Genomic DNA, 26318 nt, shown 5'->3' with positions numbered 1-26318 from the left:
GCTTACTAAAGAGATAATCCAATACACTTTCTTTTGAAGAGTTTTAGTTGCAGCCATTTACTTTTATGATGTGTTTCAAAGTAAATCAAGTCAGTAAATGTCCCTTCGGGCATTTGTCGCATTCGGTCAATTGTCCATTGGGGAAAACGGCCTTCGAGCAAACACTATTTGGGCAAGTGTCTTTCTCGATTTTTTATACCCCCAGCCATTAGAATAACGTACAATAAAAGATATCTAGCAATAATTCAGATTGTAAAACAGATTGCGACGAGGTGTTAGCTATCCACATTGTATCATGCGCGTCAATGTTGGTGCGAAAAAAACAACACTTAACAATATAGATTTATGACACAGGATTGAGGTGCGTATACAACATGGCTGACACGGAGTGTAGTCAATTCGGTTTATTAACTTTAATTAACAAACACTTCATCACAAGTTTTTGAAATGGAGGTATATCTATATATTGGTGCATTTTGTATTATTGTTTATTACCATTTTAAGTATAACATTATTTGACTTACATTAGAGATATTAGTTGATTGGGTATAGAAGAAATGAAACTTTTTCATACGCCGTGATTACATAGCCTGGTGTTCTCTATACAATGTGGCCTATGTTGTTGAGTTCTTGTAATCAAAATTAGATGATCTTTTTCTAATGTTCCAACATTTTTATATTTATTGACAGATTCTTTTTCAATTAGTGTTTATTTTGACAACTCTAACGCACCAATTGATAATTATACGCGGAGGTAATATTCATTTTATTACATCTTTTTAATTTAATGTAACACTTTGTGAAATAAAGTATAATTTCAATAGAGAAATAACTCAATAAAATATATCGAATATAAAGATTATTATTAATTTATTTAATCCACTTTAAAGCTAAACAACAGTAAAAAATGGTTAGAAGTAGAGAAGAAATTTCATGGATATTTCACATAAGTTAGGAAGACACCGATGAGTTTTGTTCTAAATTTAGTCAAACAGAAAATAATCTAGCATTAAAAATATATTGAATTAAAGCATATATAATTAATCAGTTGTTAGAGATAATTAGATTCTATCTATTAGTTAAATAGTAAAAAAACGTATAATTAATACACGTAATAAAAAAAAGTCGTCCGATAAATGCAATCAAATAAGCCTATATTGATAAAATTGAATGCAAAATGTGTATGCACTATGGAAATAATTAAATTATGGAAAAATTCGAATTTTATATTTTTTAAATATAATGAGCTGAATATTTTTATTGTACCACATATTTTTTTATGACAATGTTGCCCTTTTAATTCACCAGCAGGTACATATGGTAGTTATTTTATTCTGGGGGTACCGAGATACAGCTCAGCTACAGCGGAATTTCATCTGGTAACGATGTCCCACGAGACTTTTCACGTCTCCTGTTTGATAAAGAAAGTAGAACCACCTCTTTATGAAGACAAGGTCTACCCAACTGATTTGTATTTAACAAGAAACAGAGTGGTTGTAAAATCACTAGACATTGCACTTAGGTAAAACATTTAATTAAAAAATAAATATATAAAAAATTAGTATATCATATATATATATATATATATATATATATATATATATATATATATATATATATATATATATATATATATATATATATATATATATATACGAGAAAAATGGCCCGTTGAGGAAGGGTACAACGGGCGCTAGGCTGATAGTGCTGTCTCTTTTCTCTAAACTAAAACCAACCCACCCCCACACACCACCCCCACCCCCACCCCCACCACCCCCCCACCACACACCACCCCCACCCCCACCCCCCACCCCCCACCCCAACACACACCACCCCCCTCCACACACCCCCCAAGCCCCCCATACCCCCCCCTCCACCCCCCCCCCCCCCCCCCCCAAAAAAAACATGTCTACCGTCCCATTCAACGAAATATAATTATGCACTTTTTCCAGTGTCCGCCCCCTCCCAGAAAATTCTACCCCCGCCCCCGAAAATTTCAAGTACCCCTACCCCTCTCCGGTGAGGAAAAAGTCTGAAAGAAACACTGAAACCAACCCACCCCCCACACACCACCCCCCACCCCCCCGACACACCACCCCCCACGCACACACACCACCCCCCCCCCCCACCCCTCCACCCCCCCCCCCCCCCAAAAAAAAACATGTCTACCGTCCCATTGCAAGAAAACCACTTTTTAGATTAGACACATTAATTAGGCGGTAATTTTATTATAGAGTATCGATGAGGAAATTTCTTTTGAGTTGGGGAGGGGGGGGGGGGGCTCAGACGTTCTTACGCGGGGGTGGGGCTTCGTTCCTACCCGAAGAATTGTATGAAAGAAACTCTTCACGCAAACCACTTAGATTAGACCAAATTGCCTTTGTATTGAATGTTTACTCGATAATCAATGACGTCATATTAATGTGTGCACTATCCGGCTTGAGATTATTTTCTACTCTGTGCTAAATGTGTCGACGTCATACTTCGTTTTTCGAATTACTATGCATGTTTTTATTTTCCTTGTGTTTTCTCTAGAGCGTTCTTGTCAGATAGATACATAGACAGACAGCGAAACTATTAGTATTAATATATATATATATATATATATATATATATATATATATATATATATATATATATATATATATATATATATATATATATATATATATATCAAAATTGAGAAAACCACGCCTACTTTACTTGCACATTCAAATCAACAATTTCACACACACTTACACATACACACTCTCTCACACACACTATAACACACACACCTACACATACCTATCGATACACATCTACCTAAACTTACATAATTCAGCCAAAAATTGAAATACTGAACAATAGAAATACTGAAATATGGAGCTTTGAAAAAAAATAATCTACTAAGCAAATGAACGAATGAACGAATGAACGAATGAACGAATGAACGAATGAAATAATGAGCGAATGAGCGAAAGAGCGAATGAACGAATGAACGAATGAACGAATGAACGAGTGAACGAATGAACGAATGAACGAATGAAATAATGAGCGAATGAACGAATGAACGAATGAACGAATGAACGAATGAACGGGTGAACGAATGAAGGAATGAAGGAATGAATGAATGAGCGAATGAGAGACTGAACGAATGAACGAATGAAGGAATGAACAACTGAACGAATGAACGAATGAAGGATGAACGAATGAACGAATGAACGAAAGAACGAATGAACGAATGAACGAATGGGCGAATGAAGGAATGAACGAATGAAAGAATGAGCGAATGAACGAAAGAGCGAATGAACGAATGAACGAATGAACGAATGAACGAATGAACGATTAAACAAATGAACGAGTGAACGAATGAACGAACGAATTAATGTAATAATCTACAAGTGAATGAAGTTTTGCTAATGTTTTATTGTCTAATTATTATCATTTTACCCAACACTTTTGACATGTAAACAGCGAGATTTACAGATCGATTGTATTTGAAAACCCCAAGTATGAATACGATTTCGCTGTTACGGTCCTGATCATCGATAAACGGACTGGCTACTGGATCGATTCCATGCTGGCTCTACCCGTGACATCTTTCAATACATTATTTTATCTCCCTTGGTTCGGGTAATACGAACAAAGTTCTTCTCCTTTGGATATAATTTATAAATTTACGACTCGCTTATCCTCCCTAATAATTTTTGATAACACAAACTCAGTTAAACTTAGCTTATATTTCTTTTTGTAACCATTTGAAAATGTGTAAATATTGTAATAATAAATAACTGTTTCGAATTAAACGTACGCATTCTACTAGTATTTAGACTAAGTTCCAAAAGAAACTGTTATTCTAACATATAATGTTTCACACTATATTCTGATAATGATTATATTTTATAAGGCATTACATTAAACATAAGGGGTCATCCATAAATGACGTCACGCTTTTTTGGACGATTTTTAACCCCCCCCCCTCCATCACACGTCATCACAAAAAGCAAGACACCACCTAAAATTTATGGAAGACCCCTAAGTCACTTAAGTATATGCCTCTAGGAACTACGCAAGACAACTCCTAGTCATGTCTGCTTCGACCTATGTTTACAACTTCATCACTCTTTATCTCTACAACAAGAATAATGGGTATTATGAATCGACAGATAAAAAGGAGCCTAGACGGTAGAAATGTTTTGTGATATTTATCTTATATTTACTTATATTTTGTTTTTGCTTTTTATATCTATCTTAATACATCTTAGTCCCATTTTTCTTTGTTATACTTGCGTACCCGTCACACGCACTGCTGCGATCTCATAAGAAAAAAAATTCAAAGACACACATTTTGTTAACATTGAATTTTAAAAATTAAGTATCTTTATACACGTGACCTAATTTTCTTTCCATATCTATTGCTATCATTGTAAAAACGCATGCATAATATTATTGAATCAGTAAAAATAAACAACAACAGATCTTCAGTATACGTTAATCAATTTCCTGAAGGGTAAAGTAGAAACGTTGATCACCCACGGGGTAAGGTGGGTCACGTGGAACTCTCAGGAGCCACCGGTTATACGAACATGCTGGCACCGGGTTTGATTAATTCACGAATGTCCTCATGATAGTGCTTGCGGACGTACTAGAACTCTGACAACCCGGGAGTGGCGGATCAATCTCTTTTGATTTAGTTAAAGACTAGCCGTCCCGGCCTGGCCCTGCTCTGGCTTCTGTGAAAAACCTTTCTTTTAAAGACCATTACCTGTGTGTTTAATAATCATCATAAACCCGGTATTGCCCACCCAAACCACAACCAACCAAAACAACAAAACGCAAACATAACGCTAACACAATTACAAATACAAACGAAAACAAAAACCTAAAAACAAACCCAACCACAACCACAAACACAAATACAAACACAAAGAAAAAACAAACAAAAAAGCAAACGAAAACGAAAACCTAACAACAAACCCAACCACAACCACAAACACCAATACGAACACAAAAAAAAAAAAACGAAAAAGCAAACGAAAACAAACCTAATCCAAACGCAAAACCAACCACAAACACAAATACAAACACAAACCCAAAGAAAAAAAAACACAAAAGAAAACGAAAACGAAAAAAGAAAGAACAAAAACGAACCAGATCAAAACGCAACCACTAACGCAAACCCAACCTAAACACAAAGAAAACACTAACGCGAACATAAACGCAAAGTGCTCACAGTCTAGCTCGGATTCGATTCACTTAAAGACTATAGTAACCTTTCTTATCCATAGTCTATCGCACTGTTTAAAACAAAATTATGCAGCATAGCGCTCACATGATAGCCCAGGGCGCCAAATCGAACCGTGCAAGGGCGCCGGCGGACGCGCATGTTTCAATTTAGTGAACAAAATTATAATACTCCAAGGTTATCCGTAAATGGAAAGAAATAAACATATAGGATTTATAGGACCTGGCTTATTAAATGTTATTGAGTTTAAAAAATAATTAGTGAACAGTATGTTCAGTGTATAGAATAAATAAAAGGCAGTATTACAACTACCAACGACATTGCACTTAATCAATCCCTGCTAATTATGTAATTATTTTTTTTTTCTTTACACCAAAACAAAGTAATAAAAAGTAAATTCTTTCTTCCCCCGATTTAATGGTTTTTTAAAAGGAAGTAACTGTGCAGTCAATACATTTCAGACACAATTTTAGAAATTTTATAAACGTTGATACACTTTTAAAATTGTTTATGTAATGTTCATAATTTAAAATTATTATTCTAAGAATATAAAACGAAATTTGTTTTTAAAGACTTTCAATAGTAATTTTTTAACTCATAAAATTAGACCATGAGCACTATAATAATCTAACACTTAAATCCATTGAAGTATCCACGACAAACCTATTACACTTTGCAAACATGTTACATTTAGAATTGAACTTTATATATTAGATTAGCCCAAGGTATTTTTATTTCAAACAACGCGGATTGACTGTTGAATCACTTAGTTTACGTGACCCTCTGTTCAAGACGTAGCCACTCGGAAACGTTGATCGTCCAATCACACCCAGCCGGACCGCGGCCTTTTGATATTAAGTTTTTTCTCGCAGCAAACTTCCCTGAAACAACTTCATAAACTCCCCAAAGCTTCATGACAATAGGAAGAAAAGTGTATTAATACATTAATAACACACAGGCAGACAGACACATTTTAATGTATATATTGATTTATATATACATATATATATATGTATAAATATATAATAATTATATAATTCTTAACACAGGGATGTGTTAAGAAAATTCTTACAATACCGGGCGCGCTCAATAAACATTATTTTTTTCTAGGAGCATTCCTCAATTGGATTGGATAAAAGATGTTAGGCTGTATAAAGATCAAACACACACAAGCCGAGACACACATCATTACACACACTATATATATATATATATATATATATATATATATATATATATATATATATATATATATATATAGTGAACATTGTAATTTGTTTTTAGGGAAGAATTTGCAACTTTTGATTTTGGAAGTTGTGGTAATGATTCATATTTAAAAGATGACGATGATGGCGGAGGTGGGTATCCTTTTTATTATACTTTTTATAATGTAAAGAAAAAAAAATCAATAATAAACTGCCCGTTTTATCTCGTTTTAGACATTTGGCTTCTTCTAGAATTGTCGTCTACGAATGAAAGAATATATATATATATATATATATATATATATATATATATATATATATATATATATATATATATATATATATATATATATATATATATATGACTTTAAAACTAGATTAGGTTAAATGCATGTCTGATTTCTGGATGAAAACTACTTGCTTTATGTGAAGGGCCTATATACTAAACGTTCACATCTGATGATTAAAAATATGATTACACTCTAATGTGTCTACTTTCAAGCGTTTCTAGCGTCGCAAGGAGCCTTTGGAGTGATTATTGTGACTTGTGAGAACAACTTTCATTTCAATTGTGAATTAGAAAAAACGAATTACCCTTTTATAGGTTCGTATTTTGAGCATAATTTAGGTTTAATTTCTCACACGTAATTTTAATATGTCTATATATATATATATATATATATATATATATATATATATATATATATATATATATATATATATATATATATATATATATATATATATATATATATATATATATATATATACATATATATATTCGTACAACTTCGTACCTTTTTTAATATTCATATTTGTATTAATTTGAAAATGTAAATGAAGCTATCCATATTGTTTCAAAATGTTCAGCTTATCTTATACTTTTAACATTAAATTAATGTTCAGTATGAGCAAAAAGATTCCATTACGGCCCTTGTTATGAGAGGGCGCGAAACTGAAAGTTCGCCCCTTGCATGGCAACAAATCGCAACGCTTCTTCTGTGAATGTAAACTCTTCGACACGCGTTTTTCCGTCAGGTTCAATGGTATTAAAAATTATGTCTTACTCTTATACAGTTGAGAAATAATCCAATTTATTTAATCATATTGTTACAGAGAGCGGCTACTATGTAGATTATGATAATAATATTCCGATGGAATTTGTGGTCTTTAGTAGGATTACAATGGCGAAAATGGAGTCAACAACTCTCCATGATGAGTTAATTATAGCTGTCGTATGGGCTCTTAACACTAAAATTGTAATCAATGGAGAACAAACACTGTACCTCAAGAATAGTGAAAGCAGAAAGGTATTGTCACGTAAAGTGTGTTGTGTTGCAGTGAGTCTCTCTTTTTATAACATTGCTACCCGTTGTCGTCTAAGCATTACCCTAAACAATTATACCCATGTGAAACTGTAAATGTTAACGCACATAATATATATATATATATTATGTTTCTTTATATATATTTATATATTATATTATATGTTTATTTACAAAATATTTTAAGAAAAAAAAATAAGAGCTTTACATAATGCTAAGCTCAAAACAGCAACATCACGCTATTCTATAAATAACATACACGTGACCTGCGATTCCTCAGTATCTCTCTTTGTTACACAGATATACAAAACTTCAGAGTCAGAAAACCGCTTGTTACTTACCTCCTCTCTCCAAGTTAGCGACAAACCCATACGAAGCAATTAAAATATAAATAATAAAATATATGAATAGTAACACGTACTAGATAAAGCTTTTCACACCGTAAAAGCAAAAAATTGAAAAGCCTAACATGAGTATGTTCTGATAATATTATTCTTTCCAGGTGCCTACGGCGTCATACCTATTTCCTTACACCTAAAATAATCAAATAATCACAAAAAGAAAATAATCCACCCAAATTACTCACTTGATTACGAATATTACAAATTAACACGCCAAGAAAAACATATAATTTTCTGGCCCAGAACAGGTCACACTTGACTAAATCAGCAAAGATAAACAGTTGACACTTATACTTAATTGTGTTGGAAGGGATCTCTTCCAATAATAAAATTAAGAACACAGAAGAAGAAAAGGAAGTAGTCTAATTTGCATCGAATTTGAGTAGCTATGTTAAATTTGCATAATTGAAGCACGTCCATATATCTATTATATTATATCGTGTTACAGAAAAACAGACGAACAAAAACATATTGTATTGGCTGCAATACGCCATATACACCACTATTTCAGCATGTACAATATCAAATCCCCCCCCCCCTTTTTTACACACACAGCAGCTCTTAAGCACTCTCTTCTGAACATACGACGTATCTATCATGTTGAATAATTGATATTATTGTGTTACAATTATTTGTATTCAGCGTTTTACTCCCCTCCCTAATACGAAAATCGGCTTAGGAATTGGACTCCCATTAGCCAGACAGGCCTCAGTGTAGCAAACCCCGAACCACTAGAGTTTCCTACACATCGGTCGCTACTTCCGTCGACTCGTACCCGGCTTGATCGTGTGTGGGGGGGGGGGGGGCATTCGGCCAGATCAAAAACCTCTAGCTACTGTTGGCTACCAGCAGCCATTCCGCACCCATTAGTGGGGTTATGAGCTTGGTCCTACTAATGGCACTCTTCCGAAGCCACGTGAAGGCCGCAGCTTAAAGTCAAAATATCTGGTTAGGGTTGAGAGCAGACCCGTTTAGGTTCCCGGCAGTCTTGCAACTCACCTTCACCACGCTATAATGTAGGGGATTTGAAAGTCCGACATACCAGGCTCTTCAGTGTTTTACTAGGTTTAGAATTAAAATATGGTTGATCTATGAGATCACACAGAGAGAAGAATGTAAAATTAATTATATCATTCCTCACAACCTATTCAACAATGAAAGAGATATTCTGAAACTTATTGGATAACTCTTCTTAGCTTGTACTTTCTTCGGTTTTCTCCTTTTAAATTACTGATCAGCTAATAACTAAGAAAACGGAAAGAGTAGTTTAAATTTGAAGTATCGATTTGAGACAAAAAGACAAATAGAACTAATTATATTTTCATAATATGGTGTCTTAATTAAGAAAAAAAAATGTCCATTATAGTTAGATACTAGATGAGCCATTTTATTTTCAGATTGTTTTAGATTTTGATTACCCATTACACATAAAAACTGACAGCCGTGTGTCCTGCTACTATATAGGAAGGGGCAAGGATTGTACGTCAAGCATGGCTTTAGCTTGGCTGGTTCCTGTTCAATTATTCTACTTTAGCTACGCTTTCAGGTGAGTGGTTTGGTCAATTATGCTATATGGTTAGTAGCCTAGTCAGTCGTCATATTTTTAAAGAAATAATTCAATTTTTTTACATGCATAAGTCATGTTTTTTAGTGAGTAGGATGAGTCAGTTATTTTTAGCAACGTTTTTAGGTTAGTGATGTGATCAGTTATGCTATACTGTTAGTATTCTAGTCTGTCTTTTTAGTCAGTAATTCGGTATTAAAAGAAAATCCGTGCATAATTTTTTTTTTTCAAGTGAGTCAGTTATTTTAAAAAAAAAAACATTACGATCAATATCTAGTATGTGTTTACAGTTGTTAATTAGTGGATAGTGCGGTTAGGGTTAAGGTTAGAATTAGTGTTAGTGTAAGGAGTTATTTGATTATGACGAAGGTGACACTAGCATGATTAATCAAGTATCGGAATATAGATCTGATAACATCGTTTACTTTGACGTTGTTGCACTCTCTCCTCAGTGTACCATTGCCCAGTAATTCAAGTGTGGGACCCATGAGAATTTTTCTGATTATGATTGCTGAAAAAGACACATATTCCGATATTTTAGTTGACGACGTGCGCGCATTAAGCTACAAGTTAGTATTGAGACTTTTTGTTGAGTTAGACTAGGAGCGACTGAAACTTGATTGATAGGGCGATGACTATTTCATGACTAGTTTGGCTAGAGAAGGGTACTACTGAATGGCTATGTAGGTTAATGACAGGGGTTACTAAATGGATATTTAGGTTAGAGACGAGTTTCAAGTAAGCTTTGACTCTAGAGCTGTGTTTACCTTCATGTCAGAGGATGTTGAGTAGTTTGGTGTTGTTTTTTTCTTTCTTTCGACAGTTGACATATATATATATAATTATATATATATATATATATATATATATATATATATATATATATATATATATATATATATATATATATATATTTATTTATTTATTTATTTATTTATTTATTTATTTATATATTTATATGGAGAATCACAAAAATATGTTCCGAAAATCTTTTAATGTTCTGCTATTTTAGCAAAAATATAAACATTGGATAAATAAACTAGAAATTTGACAAAGTGTTATAACATTTGATTAAAGTACAGATTTTATTCTAGAGCTATAGTGTCTGATGTGAGTACAACCACGTACCAAGTGAGGTATTTGCAAATCTCACCCGGCTGGCATTCAGCTTACTCGACCAATCACGACAACTTCGGCCTCTACTTGTATGGCTGGAAAGATGGCGGCACATTCCTACATACTGTGGGTTATGTAGTCAAAGACGAGGTGAAATTTCATACAAAAAACACTTTATTTAACACAAGACTGGATTACAATAATCGGAAAGCTAACTTTATTATTGTTTCTTGACTCGGGAAACCGACTTTGTTTTATTAAGCTAAATCTATACCAACGTTCATTTATCTGATAAGTGTACTATGTATTGTTATGTATTGAAAGTATTTTGAATGTGCTCAGATTTAAATTTGGAAAAAAAAATTAACAAGAGATGATGGTTAAAAACATAGTTTCTATGTTGACAATAACAATTACTACGATGCCATTTTCACACAGTCCTATGAAAACAAGTTTGTTTCAGTTCACTTGAAACGTTGATAAAGCTATATCTAATAACGATATGCTTTGACAACACCTACGACATGCTTCGCTTATAGAAAATTTTTAAACGGGCAATCAGACATTGCTCGATTTAAGTGTTTTTACACGAATTAATCTATAAAAACAATATTTATTACAAACAATATTTTCCTACCTGATATAGAACATTTATAATTCTTTTTATAGATTAACACAAACCAGATACAAATGTTTTAAAAATTTACATAATGTTTAATTAAGATGAATGCAAATTTAAAAACCATCTATTAATTGAGACCATGTTTTCCTACGAAGTCGTGCAAGTTCGACAACTTTGCTATGGCTTATAGACCTATTAAGCCAGGGGACAGATTAGACAATGACTGTGATAAGAGAGTGGACGAAGATCTTCCAGGTATTTATAGATTATCTTATGTAAAGATGTCTGATGTCTGGATGTGTGATGTATTGGTGTCTCATATATAAATGTCTAATGTCTGACGTCTTAAAGTATAATTTCAAGATGCCTAGACGTCTGTTCTCTAGATATTTGATGTCTGTCATCTATATGTATGATATCTACATGTCTAGCGGTCTGATACCTAGATGTCTTAAGTATAGATGTCAAGCTTCCTAAAGCATAGACGTGTCTTATTGTGTGACGTATGATATCTAGATGTGAAAAATTATGTCCGATGAAGTATAATGTCTATGTGTCTGTCTATAGGTTTATATATGTATATGTGTATATGTGCATATGTGCATATGTGTATATGTGTATATGTGTATGTGTGCATGTGTGTATATGTGTTTGTGTGTATGTGTGTATGTGTGTGTATGTGTGTATATGTGTATATGTGTATATGTGTATGTATGTGTGTATGTGTGTATGTGTGCATGTGTGCATGTGTGCATGTGTGCATGTGTGCATGTGTGTATGTGTGCATGTGCGTATGTGTGTATGTGTGCATGTGTGCATGTGTGCATGCGTGCATGTGTATATGTGAATATGTGTATATGTGTATATGTGTATGTGTGTATGTGTGTATATGTGAATATGTGTATATGTGTATATGTGTGTATGTGTGTATGTGTATATGTGTATATGTGTATATGCGTATATGCGTATATGCGTATATGCGTATACGCGTATACGTGTATACGTGTATACGTGTATACGTGTATACGTCTATATGTCTATATGTCTATATGTCTTTATGTCTATATGTCTATATGTCTCTATGTCTCTATTTCTCTATGTCTCTATGTGTCTATGTCTCTATTTCAATATGTCTATATGTCTATATGCCTATATGTCTATAGTTTATATGTCTATATGTATAATGGGATAGGGTAGCAAGTACAAACAACGTTCACACCCTTTCATCCCCCTTCACTTGTTCACTACATATGTCTTCATGCCTTGATGTCTAGATATCGAGATGTCTGTATTGATGTCTATATAAATGTACGTCTATACGTGTAATTGTTTAAATGTCTAGATGTCTAGATGTCGTGGTGTCACCCTCACACACACACAAATAAAAAAAATATAAGCCATATATATAATTATTAATTTACATTAGGTATCGCCCTCCTCCCCCCCCCCCCCCTCGTAATTTTGAGAAATGACATGACTTTGTGAACACATGATTTTAATTCAAGTGAACAATGAAACGTTTCATGGCTCTCTCTATATTTTATTGTGCTACCCCCCCCTCCCCCCTCCTTGTCGGAATTGTTAAACAGTAAATAATAGCGTGACAGTATACCTGATGAATATATTACCTCAGTGTGTTTTCATAAAATCATATACTAAAAAATACTCTTTAATTTTTTTATAATTTGTTTTCCTGATAAATATATAATCTAAGCGCGTTCTGCCTTAAAATACTCTTTAATTGTTTATTGTTAAAATTTATAGAAATTAAGAACGTATTGCTTTATATATTAAATAAATATTATTCAAGTTACCGATAAATAAATGACCGGTGTATGCGTAATTTAATTATTTTCAGGCAAATATTATTTTTACAAAATTGAAACTGTATTTGAATGTCTTGACAGGTGAAGACCAAGACGGAGATAATAAGATAGGAGAGGATATATCAAGAGGAAGGGAAGGTTTGTAAATATTTACATTCTTGCACATAAACCTTAACATACGAGTTTCGCTAAACTTTGCTTGAAGCGATATGAACAATTAGATTTGTTAACACCATTTACTTGTGTGTATTTATTAATAAATTTGCTAAAATTGTCGACAAAATGTGGCTTTTATGTGGGGTCTTTTCAAGAGGATATAAAACACGTAATTAAATTAGTAATTTTTATTTTTTCTGTTTATTTGTATTAAAAATCGAATTTTGCAATACTTTAATTAACGTTGTATCTGTAAATGATTAGATAGCATGTACAGTTTAATGTTTTTAGACGGTGTTTGTTGTACATAAATCAAACCTTGTAACCCAGAATTTTTACACTTGCATGAGTTTATATAATGCTAGATATCCAGAGTTTCTTCCAGGCATCTCTACCCCCCCCTAACGAAATAGAATTTTACCAGTCTCCGCCACCCCCCTCCCGATAAATGTTGTCCCCCCCCCCCCCCACGAAAATATCAAGTGCACCTTGAAAACGTCTGGAAGAAACACTGTAGATATCTACTCAAATACACTCAGTTACATTACAGTTACATTAATGTGTATCTAAGACTTAAAAATAAAAATGCATTTGTAAATATATATAGATATACTACGCCAAAACTCTCCCTCTTATGTTTATATTTATATGTATGTATAATTAAATAAATAAATAAATATACATATATATATATATATATATATATATATATGTATATATATATATATATATATATATATATATATATATATATATATATATATATATGTGTGTGTGTGTGTGTGTGTCTGTGTGTGTGTGTTTGTGCGTGTGCGTGTGTGTATTTACACACATGTATATACATGTATTTACATATAAATACATAAAATTATATATATATATATATATATATATATATATATATATATATATATATACATATATATATATATATATATATATATATATATATATATATATATATATATATATATATATATATATAAAAGTGTATAGAATAAATAAAGTTCAGTATTAAAAATACCTACAATATTGCATGGTTAATATTAACGTTATTGTGTCTATAAACTTGCTCTTGATAAAAAAAAAAGATTAGATATATAGATAATATTAGATATATAGATAATATATATATATATATATATATATATATATATATATATATATATATATATATATATATTTATATATATATATATATATATATATATTTATATATATATATATATATATATATATATATATATATATATATATATATATTTATATATATATATATATATATATATATATATATATATATATATATATATATATATATATATATATATATATATATATATATATATATATATATATATTAGATATGTGTGTCTTTAAAATGCAAATCAGAAGCAAACTGATTTATTAAGATTAATCCGACTAGTGAAGTAATCTTAACGTCTGTTTTTTTTAGAGGACGGAGGATGGGGTGAATGGAGTGAATTTATCTGTTTAGGGTGTGAGGAAACATTTTCGAAGAGAAGGTAATCTCTGTAGCTTAATGTATAGATCCTTATACGTTGTACGTTGTAAAAGATTACAAGAACAAAGACCATAGTATGTTTTAGCTGGAATATTTAAAAATATGAAAACCCACATAGTATTGAATTCAACTCGTTTCAACTCGTAAGAGTTTCAATGAGTAATATAAAAAAAAAACGAAACTGGAAATACTCGACCACATTTGAGACTTCAGTAATATTTTATTTCGGTGCAAGATTTGTAATGTTCTTTTAGTTTCGTAAAAATGAAAAATCCTGGGTTTTCCTATTATTACTGTTGATCATGTTTTGAGTGAGAATATTCTTTTAAGCAAAGTAAATTTAACTGTTTTATCTGTATGACTGTTCTGAAGTTGTGTTTATGTAATTTTTCTTACAGTCAATTATTTGAACATGTACATTTATTCTATTTATTCAAATAAGTTGAATTATGAATGGATTCTGATTGTATTATTATGTGAAACAAAACTTTTTTCAGTCTTTTATGTGAGTAAAAAAACTGTTTTAGTCGATTATGTAAAAAAAAACATGTTTTTTTCAATGGGTTATGAGAATAAAAAAAACAATTCGCTGACGATCTTATGAAAAAAAAAAACCTTATTTTTAGTCGATTTTGTTTTTCAGTCGATTGTGTGAAAACCCAGCGCCAGAATACGAAGGGATGAGATGTATGGGATATGAGGAAGAGAGTAACAATGAGAAATGTCGTGTCTGTAGGATGAGTGAGTAGTGTTCTGTGTCATTTGTAGAAAAATTCTGACGACATTTACCCTTACTCCATAACGTCACACTTTTTAATTCCCATGCTAAGATAGATGTCGCTTTTACCAGAATTTCTATCTTAAATAAAAGTTTTTTGTCTGTTTTGAAACAGAATTTTCTTCCGAAAATATTACATGCCCTGGGTCCGTATGAAAATAATAAAATATTTAATTTTAAAAAAAAATTGTAATTCTCCCACAAATAATGATTTAAAATGAAGAAAACGATATGATTCAGTATTAAAAACTACTTTTAAAAAAGTGGTTGCGATCTTGCCTCGGAAAATGCACGACAGAAATATACTATTGACATAGTTGGACAGGAATATTTTAAAAAAATTATTATTGATAATTTTAAAATAGTATATAGAAGGCCCATGTTTTATTAGTTTGCATTTTAAAAAAAAAATCTTTCTACGAAATAGGACAAAATAAAATGATTTTCAAATTCTATTTGCGCTTTTATTTCTATTTTGGAAACTTAAGTTTACGCATTATTCAGGTAGTTACTAAACTTCAAACCGGTTGTAATAATATTTACGAACAACACTTAACAGTTCGGTTAGTTCTATTCGTTCACACGTTTTTATATCAGCGCTTTTAAGTTTTAAATACAATACTACTAACGTTTTTATTTGATTTGACCACACGCTATACACTTTAAAGCTATAGTTAATAAAATTAGAAACAAACATAAATTATTTAAATTAATCTCTTTTCTTTTTAAAACATACACTATAATCATAATAATTAAGAAAATGTTAACAAGTATCTCACTTCACTATGGATCCTAATCAGAGCCAATACTGCCCCGATTTAGCAACCTTCTGGTAATTTTATTTATAACATATACTAGTTTGACTACCGGCAGAGGCTAAATGATTAATTAATTGCTCTTACAGTTAAATTATACACAAGTATTTTGCAATAAAATGCGACTTGATAAATCTATTATAACAAAGTTTAATAACAGACACTAACAAAATTCAAAATTATCCTAAAAATGACTCAGTTAATTTTTTTTTAAATGTAATAGAATGTAGCCTACTCCTCTCTACAAATTAAAATTGTTTTAACATGTTTTGATATTTACTTGAAATTATCTTTAGAGTGAACGACAAAAACAGTTGTCAAAAATATACTCGACAACATTTTTTTTTGTTATAATAGAAAGTAACTAACTTGAAGTGATAGGGTACAATAAACAATTTGGTAACAAAAGCATTGTCAAATGTTTACCTTTAGCGCCTTGCCCGTTTGGAAAGTATGGACGCTACTGTGAGAATACATGTGGGCATTGTGCCGGAGCTTGTAACCTAATCACAGGAAAGTGCCTGTCGTGTTTAGATGGGTGGACGGGAGAAAAATGTACAACACGTAAGTATCTAGTCTAGTAGGCGAAACATTTTTTTTAGAAGTGACTCCTCGGAAAAAAAGAATTTTTCTTTGAAGAAAATACGAAACACAATAGTTCTGCGCATGCGCGGTGACCTTATTAGCTGCGCAAGTGTTAGAGTTAGGGTTAGTGCTATAGTTAGGGTTAAGGTTAGGGGAGGGATTAGGGTTAGGGTTAGGGTTAGAGATAGGGATAGGGATAGGGATAGGGATAGGGTTAGGGTTAGGGTTAGGGTTAGGGTTAGGGATAGGGATAGGGATAGGGTTAGGGATAGGGATAGGGTTAGGGTTAGGGTTAGGGTTAGGGTTAGGGTTAGGGTTAGGGTTAGGGTTAGGTTTAGCTTTAGGTTCAGGTTTAGGTTTAGGTTTAGGTTTAGGGATAGGGTTAGGGTTAGCGATAGGGTTAGGATTAGGTTTAGGGTTAGGGATAGGGTTAGGATTCTGTGGTTTGTTTGTAAACTCACTCATGCACAGTACCATCGAAAACATCGCCGCGTAACAAGGCGGTATTTTCTCTCCATTGCGGATGCATATCTTTTTTCAGCTAGAATCGGCCAAGTTTTTTAGTATATCGCCACAATATTCGTTTAGGTATAACAAAGACGCTTAATCTAATTTATTAATGATGTAATTATTTCCCAGCTTGCCCTGAAATGACCTACGGTCTCGCGTGTAAACATTCATGTTTCGAGAAGTGTAATGGACGAGACTGCATTGAACGAGTGCAAGGAATATGTCCTGCAAGTATGCCATTGTTCTTCAGTGCACACATTTTGCATTTGTATGTGTACTCAATGTTGTTCAGTACATGCGTGTTTATGTACAATTATTTTAAAAAGTGTTTATGTTTTTTACAGTATACGATGTGGGTTTATCAGCTGTTGTGTACTACATATTCCTCGTTCTGCTTTTGGGGACCTTGTATGGTTTCTGTATGAGTAGGTAGGTTTCATATGTAACAATAAATGTTTCCTGTAATTTTTTTCTTTTCAAATTTAGATTTAAACCTTATTATGCATTTTATAAATATTAAATCTATATTCAACTAAAAAAAATAATAAAATTTTCTAATTTCTTCAGGCTACACTTGGAGAAGAAGCCAGATGTTGTTGTGACAGTAAAGCGTGTGTCTTCTAAAGAATACACAGTCACTGAACAAATTATGACGGATAAATAAAAGCAGTAGTCATTCGTGACATTTCATTGGATTTTGCTTTTTGTTTTAATGCAGTGCAAATTTATTTTTAGATTAGATTAAGTAAAGTTTGTAAATAAATTTAAAAATACAAATACTTCGTTTTTTTTTTAATTTTTCAAAAATATATACGGTTGTAATACTCTACATTTTAAAATTTAAAAGAGTATAACAATAGCTACGTCCATAGTATACTCTTTGGTTTCGACTCATTAGTCCATTAAACCAAAAACACGTTAATGCAAATACTGTGCGATGCCAAGTTTATCTGTCTCGTATAATCATATAAGGATTTGATATCAGAAACAGATGACTATTAACCCAACAATGACCAGTGCTGAGATAATAAAAGTTTACATAATAAGTGACATACTGCTACATTACATACATTGAATGTTCTAAAAACATATTGATTTTCCTTTATGTGAAAAAAAAACGTTTTTTGAGGATAAATTGGTCGATGAACTAGCTTATAAAATCACCTAATCAATAAATATGAATATTGATCGTAATTTATTTTAAGCTTGTCTAAAAAATGAGAATGTCCGCAGAGAAAAAAAAATTATGTGTCAAGCAAGATACAGAATAATTGCAAATTATTTTATTTTCTATTATCAAATGTTGCGATGTTTTATTTTTAAAAAAGTAAATGTGTTTTTGGAGACGATTGCTGATTATGTCATGTCTGGTACTTATGCGCAACAATCCGTATAAAACAAGTTCCAACTACAGTTTAATGAGGACCAAACTCAGCACAATTGGTTTTTCTTGATTTTAATTTTTGTTTTATAGAGATTGTATTAAAAGCTCAAGATAAATGTGCTTAAATTCAACTACAATCAACTACCGACATAAATAAAAACACCATACAAGCATCCTAACAATAATTTAAATAGTAGAGCAGATAAATATCCGACAAGAAAAATGTGATCTTCCCTAAACTTTCTCGAATATTCTTATATAACTCAACGGGGGATGGCAACTCGGGATATAAACGTGATTTTTAATTCATTTTAATTATTTTAACTTTTTTAAAAATATAATAGAACCTCGTAGATAAAAAGGATTGCGTTTTTTTTTTAAACCGGAAATAGCTTAAATTACTACTTCAATTACTACTTCCGGTCAAGGGAAATTACTCATAATTTGACAGAAGGCAGAGAATAAAATGTCCTTGATCTATCTTAAACAGTAATCAAGTTATAGGCCTTTGAACAATTAAAAGTAGAATAAGTTCCACTTCCGGTTACCGGAAATCGCTGAAAAGTTGACACACAACTACACATTTTCTATAATACATACATATATATATATATATATATATATATATATATATATATATATATATATATATATATATATATATATATAAATATATATATATATACTGTGATATATTTCATAGAAATTTTTTTTGTCGAAACAAATGTGTATAAAAATTACCACCGTGTCCTGATATATTTTGTCCTGGTATCATTTGTCCGTGAGATAATTTGTCCGTGAGATATTTCGTCTGAGATAAATTGTCCTTGGTATCATTTGTCCTGTTATATTTTGTCCTGATATCTTTTGTCCGTGAGATCATTTGACCTTGAGATCTTTTGTCCTGAGATCATTTGTCCTGAGATATTTTGTCTGAGATCTTTTGTCTGAGATCATTTGTCCTGAGATCATTTGTCCTGAGATCATTTGTCCGCGAGATATTTTGTCTGATATATTTTGTCTGAGATCTTTTGTCCTGAGATCATTTGTCCTGAGATCATTTGTCCTGAGATCATTTGTCCGCGAGATGTTTTGTCTGAGATATTTTGTCTGAGATCATTTGTCCTGAGATCATTTGTCCTGAGATCATTTGTCCTGAGATCATTTGTCCGCGAGATGTTTTGTCTGAGATATTTTGTCTGAGATCATTTGTCCTGAGATCATTTGTCCTGAGATCATTTGTCCTGAGATCATTTGTCCGCGAGATGTTTTGTCTGAGATATTTTGTCTGAGATCATTTGTCCTGAGATCATTTGTCCTGTCACCTCACAGACACACATGCATACATACACACATACTTACACAGACACTCGGACGAAATTGAAAAACTATGTTTTTCCGACTCACGGAGGTGTAAAACGTCGAGATTTGTTATAGCATGATTACAAGAATTCTTTTTTTTTTTATAAATACTTTTATTTGCATTAAAACAATAACACAATTTACAAATTCATTTAACCATCACAGGGGTTAAGTTGATTATAATAAGATACATTTTAGAGAGGTGGTTCATGTGTGAACGACAGATGAAAATAAAAAAGAGCGCGTCGTGTTTGACGGCCTCGGTAAATATACAATGATACATATATAGAGCAAAAAAAGAATGCCTCATAGTGATACAATACTACAATTTCAAGAGAAATTAACAATCTTGTAATGGTGTGTCTATTGACAGCTGATGCTCACAATATAAAGTTTGCCATGTGTGGCAATAGAGATAAATAATGCAATTACAAAACTATCATATAGAAAATTCCAAATTGTCAAATGTTCTTAAAAGTTACATGGATGAACAAAATTGAAGGAAAAGGACAGTGGTGGGACAGGAAGGTGTAGGTGGGGGTTGATGGGTGGCCGGGGAGGTGTAGGTGGGGGGTGATTCATGCATGAACAACTAATGTATAAAACGAAAAGAGCTTGCCATGCTTGACAGCCTTAGAGTTGGTACAATACTACAATTTCAAAGAGAAATTAACATTCTTATAATAGTATAACAACAAAATTGAAAGAAAGAAAAAAACAGTGGTGGGGGGTGATTGATGCATGAACAACTGATGTATGAAACGAAAAGAGCTTGCCATGCTTGACAGCCTTAGAGTTGGTACAATACTACAATTTCAAAGAGAAATTAACATTCTTATAATGGTATAACAACAAAATTGAAAGAAAAAAAAACAATTTTGGGGCGGGGATATGTAGGTGGGGGTTGTTGGGTGGGCGGGGTGGTGTAGGTGGGGGTTAAAGGGTGGGCGGGGAGGTGTGGACGGAGGTTGTTGTGTGGGCCAAAATGTGCCTAAAAGTTACATGGATAAACAAAAATTAGAAGAAAAAAGAAACGTTGAGGGGCGGGAAGGTGTATGTGGGGATTAGTTGGGTAAGGCGGGCCAATAAAGCGGAATCATTGTTGCGTGACATGAATGCTGAGGGTAAGGGGCGGGTCGCGATGGTTGACGGGGCACTGAGTGTGTGAGTTTAAGGCGAGCCAGGCGTAAGAGACTGTGTTGTGTGTGAACTTACTACTGGGGTGTTACTATTTATAGTTTGTGTGTTGGTGTGCCATATTTGTCCAGTCGTCTGCTAAATATTAAATCTAGAATCTGTCCCGTAAACTGTGAATTTTCGAATTTAGCTCTGTTACTACTAGTCCAAATAGTTTGTTTATAAATGGCTAAAGTCCTTTCTTTGTCTTCTAAGTCTGTCCGGTCCTTTTGCTTAGGTAGTTTGTTTAGCGTTATGGCTATATCAACATTGTATGTGTCTTTTTTACTAGTTATTTTGGCCCTAAGGTTGTTTTTCATTGTCTGTATGGCGGGGCATTCTAAAAAGATGTGTGATTCTGTTTCTATTGTGTTTTGTCTACATAGTAGGCAGTGGGCGGTCTGACTTTGGCCTATCGGTGTTGTATTGTAGATTAGTCTATATGTTATTTCCCTAGCTTTAGGTGTTATGTTTTTCAAGTGTAGGTTCCGAAAAGTGTCTGTTGTATCTGTAAGGGTAAATTTGGAACACCATTTAATTACAAGAATTCTTCTATATAATATTTAAAGCTCAATTCAGTATGTTTGTATAAAGTTTGTCGTTGACATACTTCTATGGATTTAAGTGTTAGATTATTATCATGCTCATAGTCTACATTTATGAATTAAAAAATTACTGTTGAAAGTGTTGGAAAATAATTTTCATTTTTCAAACTGATAGTAATAATTGTCGGCATTTCATTAAACACAATTTTAAAAAAAATATCATCTTTTACAAAAACTCTAATTATGTCTGAAAATTATTTATATTTAGTCCTTAAGCACTTACTTCCCTTTGATAAATTAGGAAAACACAATTACTTCCCTTTATAAAACATTGCATTAGTGGGAAATAATTTACTTTTTATTACTTTGTTTTGGTGTTGGGAAAAAAATAATTACATAATTAGCGGGGATGATCAAGTGCAAATGTTGTAGGTATTTTACGGACAAGCTTGGAGTATTATAATTGTTTATTTGGTTTGGTTTGGCACCTACGTTCGTTTAAGTGAGTGCAAAAGACTATGAATAAGTTGGGGTACTATAGTCGTTTATTAAGCTGAAACAGGCGATTCTGCCCTGGGCTAGACTGTGAGCACTTTGCGTTTATGTTCGCGTTTGTGTTTTCTTTGTGTTTAGGTTGGGTTTGCGTTAATGGTTGCGTTTTGATTTGGTTCGTTTTTGTACTTTCTTTTTTCGTTTTAGTGTTTTTTTTCTTTGGGTTTGTATTTTTGTTTGTGGTTGGTTTCACAGAAGCCAGAGCAGAAGTTGTTTTCATCTAATGTAATCATGCGCGTGAAAGTAGGTGCGAAAATAACATACTTTACATTAAAATGTAGAGGAAGTTGGTGCGTAAGAAACATGGCCGGCGGCAGTCAATGCAAATTACAAAGTCAAATAAACAAATAGACATTTTCTTGTGTCTACTTCGCTTTAGTCAACTTTTATAATGGAGGTATTACGATTTAAATAGTTTTTTATAATGGTATGAGGTTATTTTAAGAATAGAGTTATGCGGTTGGTTTTTTTTTCAATCGCCTACTCTCTCTTATAGTCTACATAATATGCTATTTAATCATCATATTTTTAATTTAAGCAATACAAAATGGGTGCTATTAAGTTTTATTGCACTTAACCAAAGAGCATGTGTCTTACTTTATTAAAGCCAACTGGACAAGACAATGCAAAGAAAGCAGAATATTTATCTTAATTAAAATACAAACACTAAATCGACATTTATTTTTGGTTTAAGACTTTGGTCACGAGAGAAAGTCAAATCAACTAAAATAAAGCTAATTACCCACATGTTATCATTCATCACACGGAGACCTTCATGATTTATGCCTGTGGCTATTCATCAGCTAGTTAGTGTGAACTTTACCTTTATTCAAACGTGTGAGTAAATAACCACTAGAATAACTATATGCATAAAGGTAACACAAGGTGTTCCGATTGGGTATTATGACCGTAGGTCATATGTGATTCAATCATCATCTTTACCGCTTCTATCCATGAAACATGATGCAGTTGAAGTAGAGTTGATCTGTTGCAACGAACTTTAAATACAGAGGGATAATGTGAACTACAATACGCCCACCCGTCTTTATACTCATAAAGTGAGTCAGGTACCCTGTCAGAGCGGTGTGTATTCAGGTACGTTCTTCAGGCTCGAGCCCGGAATACGAACTCTAGACTTTCAGACTACCATCAGTCCGCTCTACCATTCGACCTGATCGTTTTACGGTATTTTACAGTAAAGCTCATGTGAGCATTAGTAGTGTCATATTTGTGCCAGCCATTCTTTAACCCACACTGTCGCAGCCTCCAACTCAAAGCTAAAAATTGAATCTGCGAGTCTGCTATTCCGGAAGTCGAGAAAAGATCTCGAGTTCGTAGGATGTACCAACTTCATTTACTTTTGGGAAATTAATAGCGATTGGGCTTCCAACTAATAACACTATCATTTCGTTTGTCGTGATTACATTAACTAGTGTTATCTACATCATCTGCCCTAAGTTTTTTCTTCCTGTAATAAAAACAAACATTTGTTCTGAGTTATAATGAGCATTTCTTGTCTTTATTTCATTGCAGATCATGTTTCTATTAACTGTTATTTTGACAACTCTAACGCAACATTGTACTGTAGTACACGCAGGTATAATTGTTATAATTATATATTCAAAAATGTGTTTTATAATACAAAAATAATAACTTTGTAAAGCAGATGAAAAATTACAGCAGAAGAAAAAGCAATCAAGTTTGAAGATTAGTATTTCATAATTTTACCAATTTTAAAGAGAATTGCATGAGACAAATTTGTAATTACAAGATGAAAAGTAGAATATATCTCGGGTAATGCACCAACAATAGACATTGTCTGATGTGTAAGGTCTGTCGTCACACACACACAGTAAATATAATAATTGTTGATAATTTGTAATGTATTCAAAAGTGGAATGTATTTTTGAATATTATACAATAAAATATACAAGCTTTTATGTAATAATGCACTGAAAAGTACTATTTTCTTAATAGTTATTTAAATAGTAGTGTATAATTTATTTTCTACTTTTTAGTGCATTGTTACAAAAAGGATTGTTACTAAAACGTTTTTTATGAATTTTTTCAGTACTTTAATTTTTTTAAAAATTTACAATAGAGTTGAACGACTAAAAATCATTGCGACCCTAATGAACGTGATGATGCGCGTCTAATAGTGCGGAATAGTTTGATGAGACAGCCTACTAATTTGGATAACATGTTAATTAGTTCATAAAAAATAATTAGTCATCCAATTAAGTCAAATTTATTGGCATGCTGCATTGTCTTCATGTCTTGATCCACGTACCAACAATGAACCGAATCTATCCGTTAGAAGTGCCCGAACTTTCGCTCGGGCGTTTCGATCTAGTGAGACAGACTGAAGACTGATTACAGAGAAAGTGAGTTATATAAAAGCTTGTAAAAATTACTGACAAATTCTTATAATTATTTTGTAACCCATTATCTAATATGCCGCCCTTTTATCTCCCTTAGGCGGTACATTTTCAAGTTATTTTATCCTGGGGGTACCAAGATACAGTTCAGCAACAGCGGAATTTTATCTGGTCACCATGTCGGATGTGCCATTTTACGTCACTTGCAGGATAAAGGAACCCAGGACACTTTATACGGAAGAAAAGATTTACCTAACAGAGTTCTATTTAACAAGATACAAAGTATTTGTAAAATCTCTTGGTCTGGAAAATAAGTAAGTCCCACAATTCAAAAATTAACGTGAAAGGTAATTTGACATGACACACACACATACACACACACACACACGTATATATATATATATATATATATATATATATATATATATATGCATAGTTTTATTTATATATATATATATATATATATATATATATATATATATATATATATATATATATATATAGTACCGTATATATATTATATATATATATATAGTACCGTATATATTATTATATTTTAACCACAACATTAACATCCTTGTAGTATCCGCATAATTAAGTGGGTCTTTTATTACAAACATTAACTACTAACATTATATTATGAAATACAAAAAAAACTTTTTTACATTCGATATCTTTATATCTATATCCGTATAAATATCCGAATCCAGAAAAAAATCCTTATTATCATATGCACTTATAAAGACATTCAAATTGCATTCAAGGTGGAGGTTTAATACTCTCAAAGGTATTCGAGAGGCCTATAAAATAATTTTAAAATTATGCGCGGTGTAGTTAAAATTAATATGGCTATCAATTCCTGACGGTTTTGTTTTTCCGTACTTCAAAAAAGAGTAGAACTATTAGACGTTTTAGAAATTACGGTAATTAAACACACTTATTAAAAACATAAAATTAAACGAATTTGGTTCCACATGGAAATCGCGACATAAACAATGACATTTGATAAAGTAGCATACATTTTACTATACAAAATGTAAACAAAATGGCAGAACTGGGTCATGTGGTTTAAAATAACATTTTGTTGTTAAAAACGATATCTGCAAAGTTTTATAAACAAATAAATATCGATCACGGAGTTCCTGTACTGCCAATCAATGTTTGCCTTACGAAAATGATCAGCCATGATGAAAATAAATAGAAATATAGTCTTAAAACAAAAAATTATCTTCAAGTTCTTTGGATTTGCAACTTTTATAAGTTTGA

General features: G+C 32.2%; 2 protein-coding genes across 4 annotated transcripts in view; both read left to right on the top strand.

Moving 5' to 3' along the window:
* The first annotated feature begins 367 nt into the window (after positions 1-367).
* Positions 368-18346, top strand: LOC131949061 (uncharacterized). Of its 3 annotated transcripts, none has more exons than XM_059310825.1 (19): positions 368-453; positions 691-754; positions 1312-1522; positions 3457-3615; positions 4045-4167; positions 6512-6585; positions 6935-7036; positions 7549-7742; positions 9556-9704; positions 10175-10291; positions 10817-10988; positions 11616-11715; positions 13368-13424; positions 14899-14968; positions 15611-15708; positions 16993-17124; positions 17785-17886; positions 18000-18084; positions 18223-18346. In XM_059310825.1, exons 1-19 carry the CDS (start codon positions 448-450, stop codon positions 18317-18319), a joined length of 2112 nt encoding a protein of 703 aa, XP_059166808.1. In that variant the 5' UTR covers positions 368-447; the 3' UTR covers positions 18320-18346. The 3 variants fall into 3 exon arrangements, with proteins under 3 accessions (XP_059166808.1, XP_059166807.1, XP_059166809.1); XM_059310824.1 differs by having other exon boundaries at positions 1309-1522; XM_059310826.1 differs by lacking the exon at positions 3457-3615 and having other exon boundaries at positions 1309-1522.
* Positions 18347-22981: 4635 nt separating this feature from the next.
* LOC131949072 (uncharacterized) overlaps positions 22982-26318 on the top strand; it is an 8296-nt gene continuing 4959 nt past the window's right edge. The window contains exons 1-3 of the mRNA XM_059310837.1: positions 22982-23071; positions 24208-24271; positions 25153-25366. Coding sequence (XP_059166820.1) covers positions 23066-23071; positions 24208-24271; positions 25153-25366 — 284 coding nt within the window. The 5' untranslated portion in view covers positions 22982-23065. The remainder of the gene's footprint in view (positions 23072-24207; positions 24272-25152; positions 25367-26318) is intronic.

The sequence above is a fragment of the Physella acuta genome, unplaced genomic scaffold (assembly GCF_028476545.2).
Source record: "Physella acuta isolate Inbredline_101_S28 unplaced genomic scaffold, ASM2847654v3 ptg000672l, whole genome shotgun sequence".
Classification (NCBI taxonomy): Eukaryota; Metazoa; Mollusca; class Gastropoda; family Physidae; genus Physella; species Physella acuta.
The sequence above is the reverse complement of the archived record's forward strand: the minus strand, read 5'-3'. Positions and strand labels throughout refer to the sequence as shown.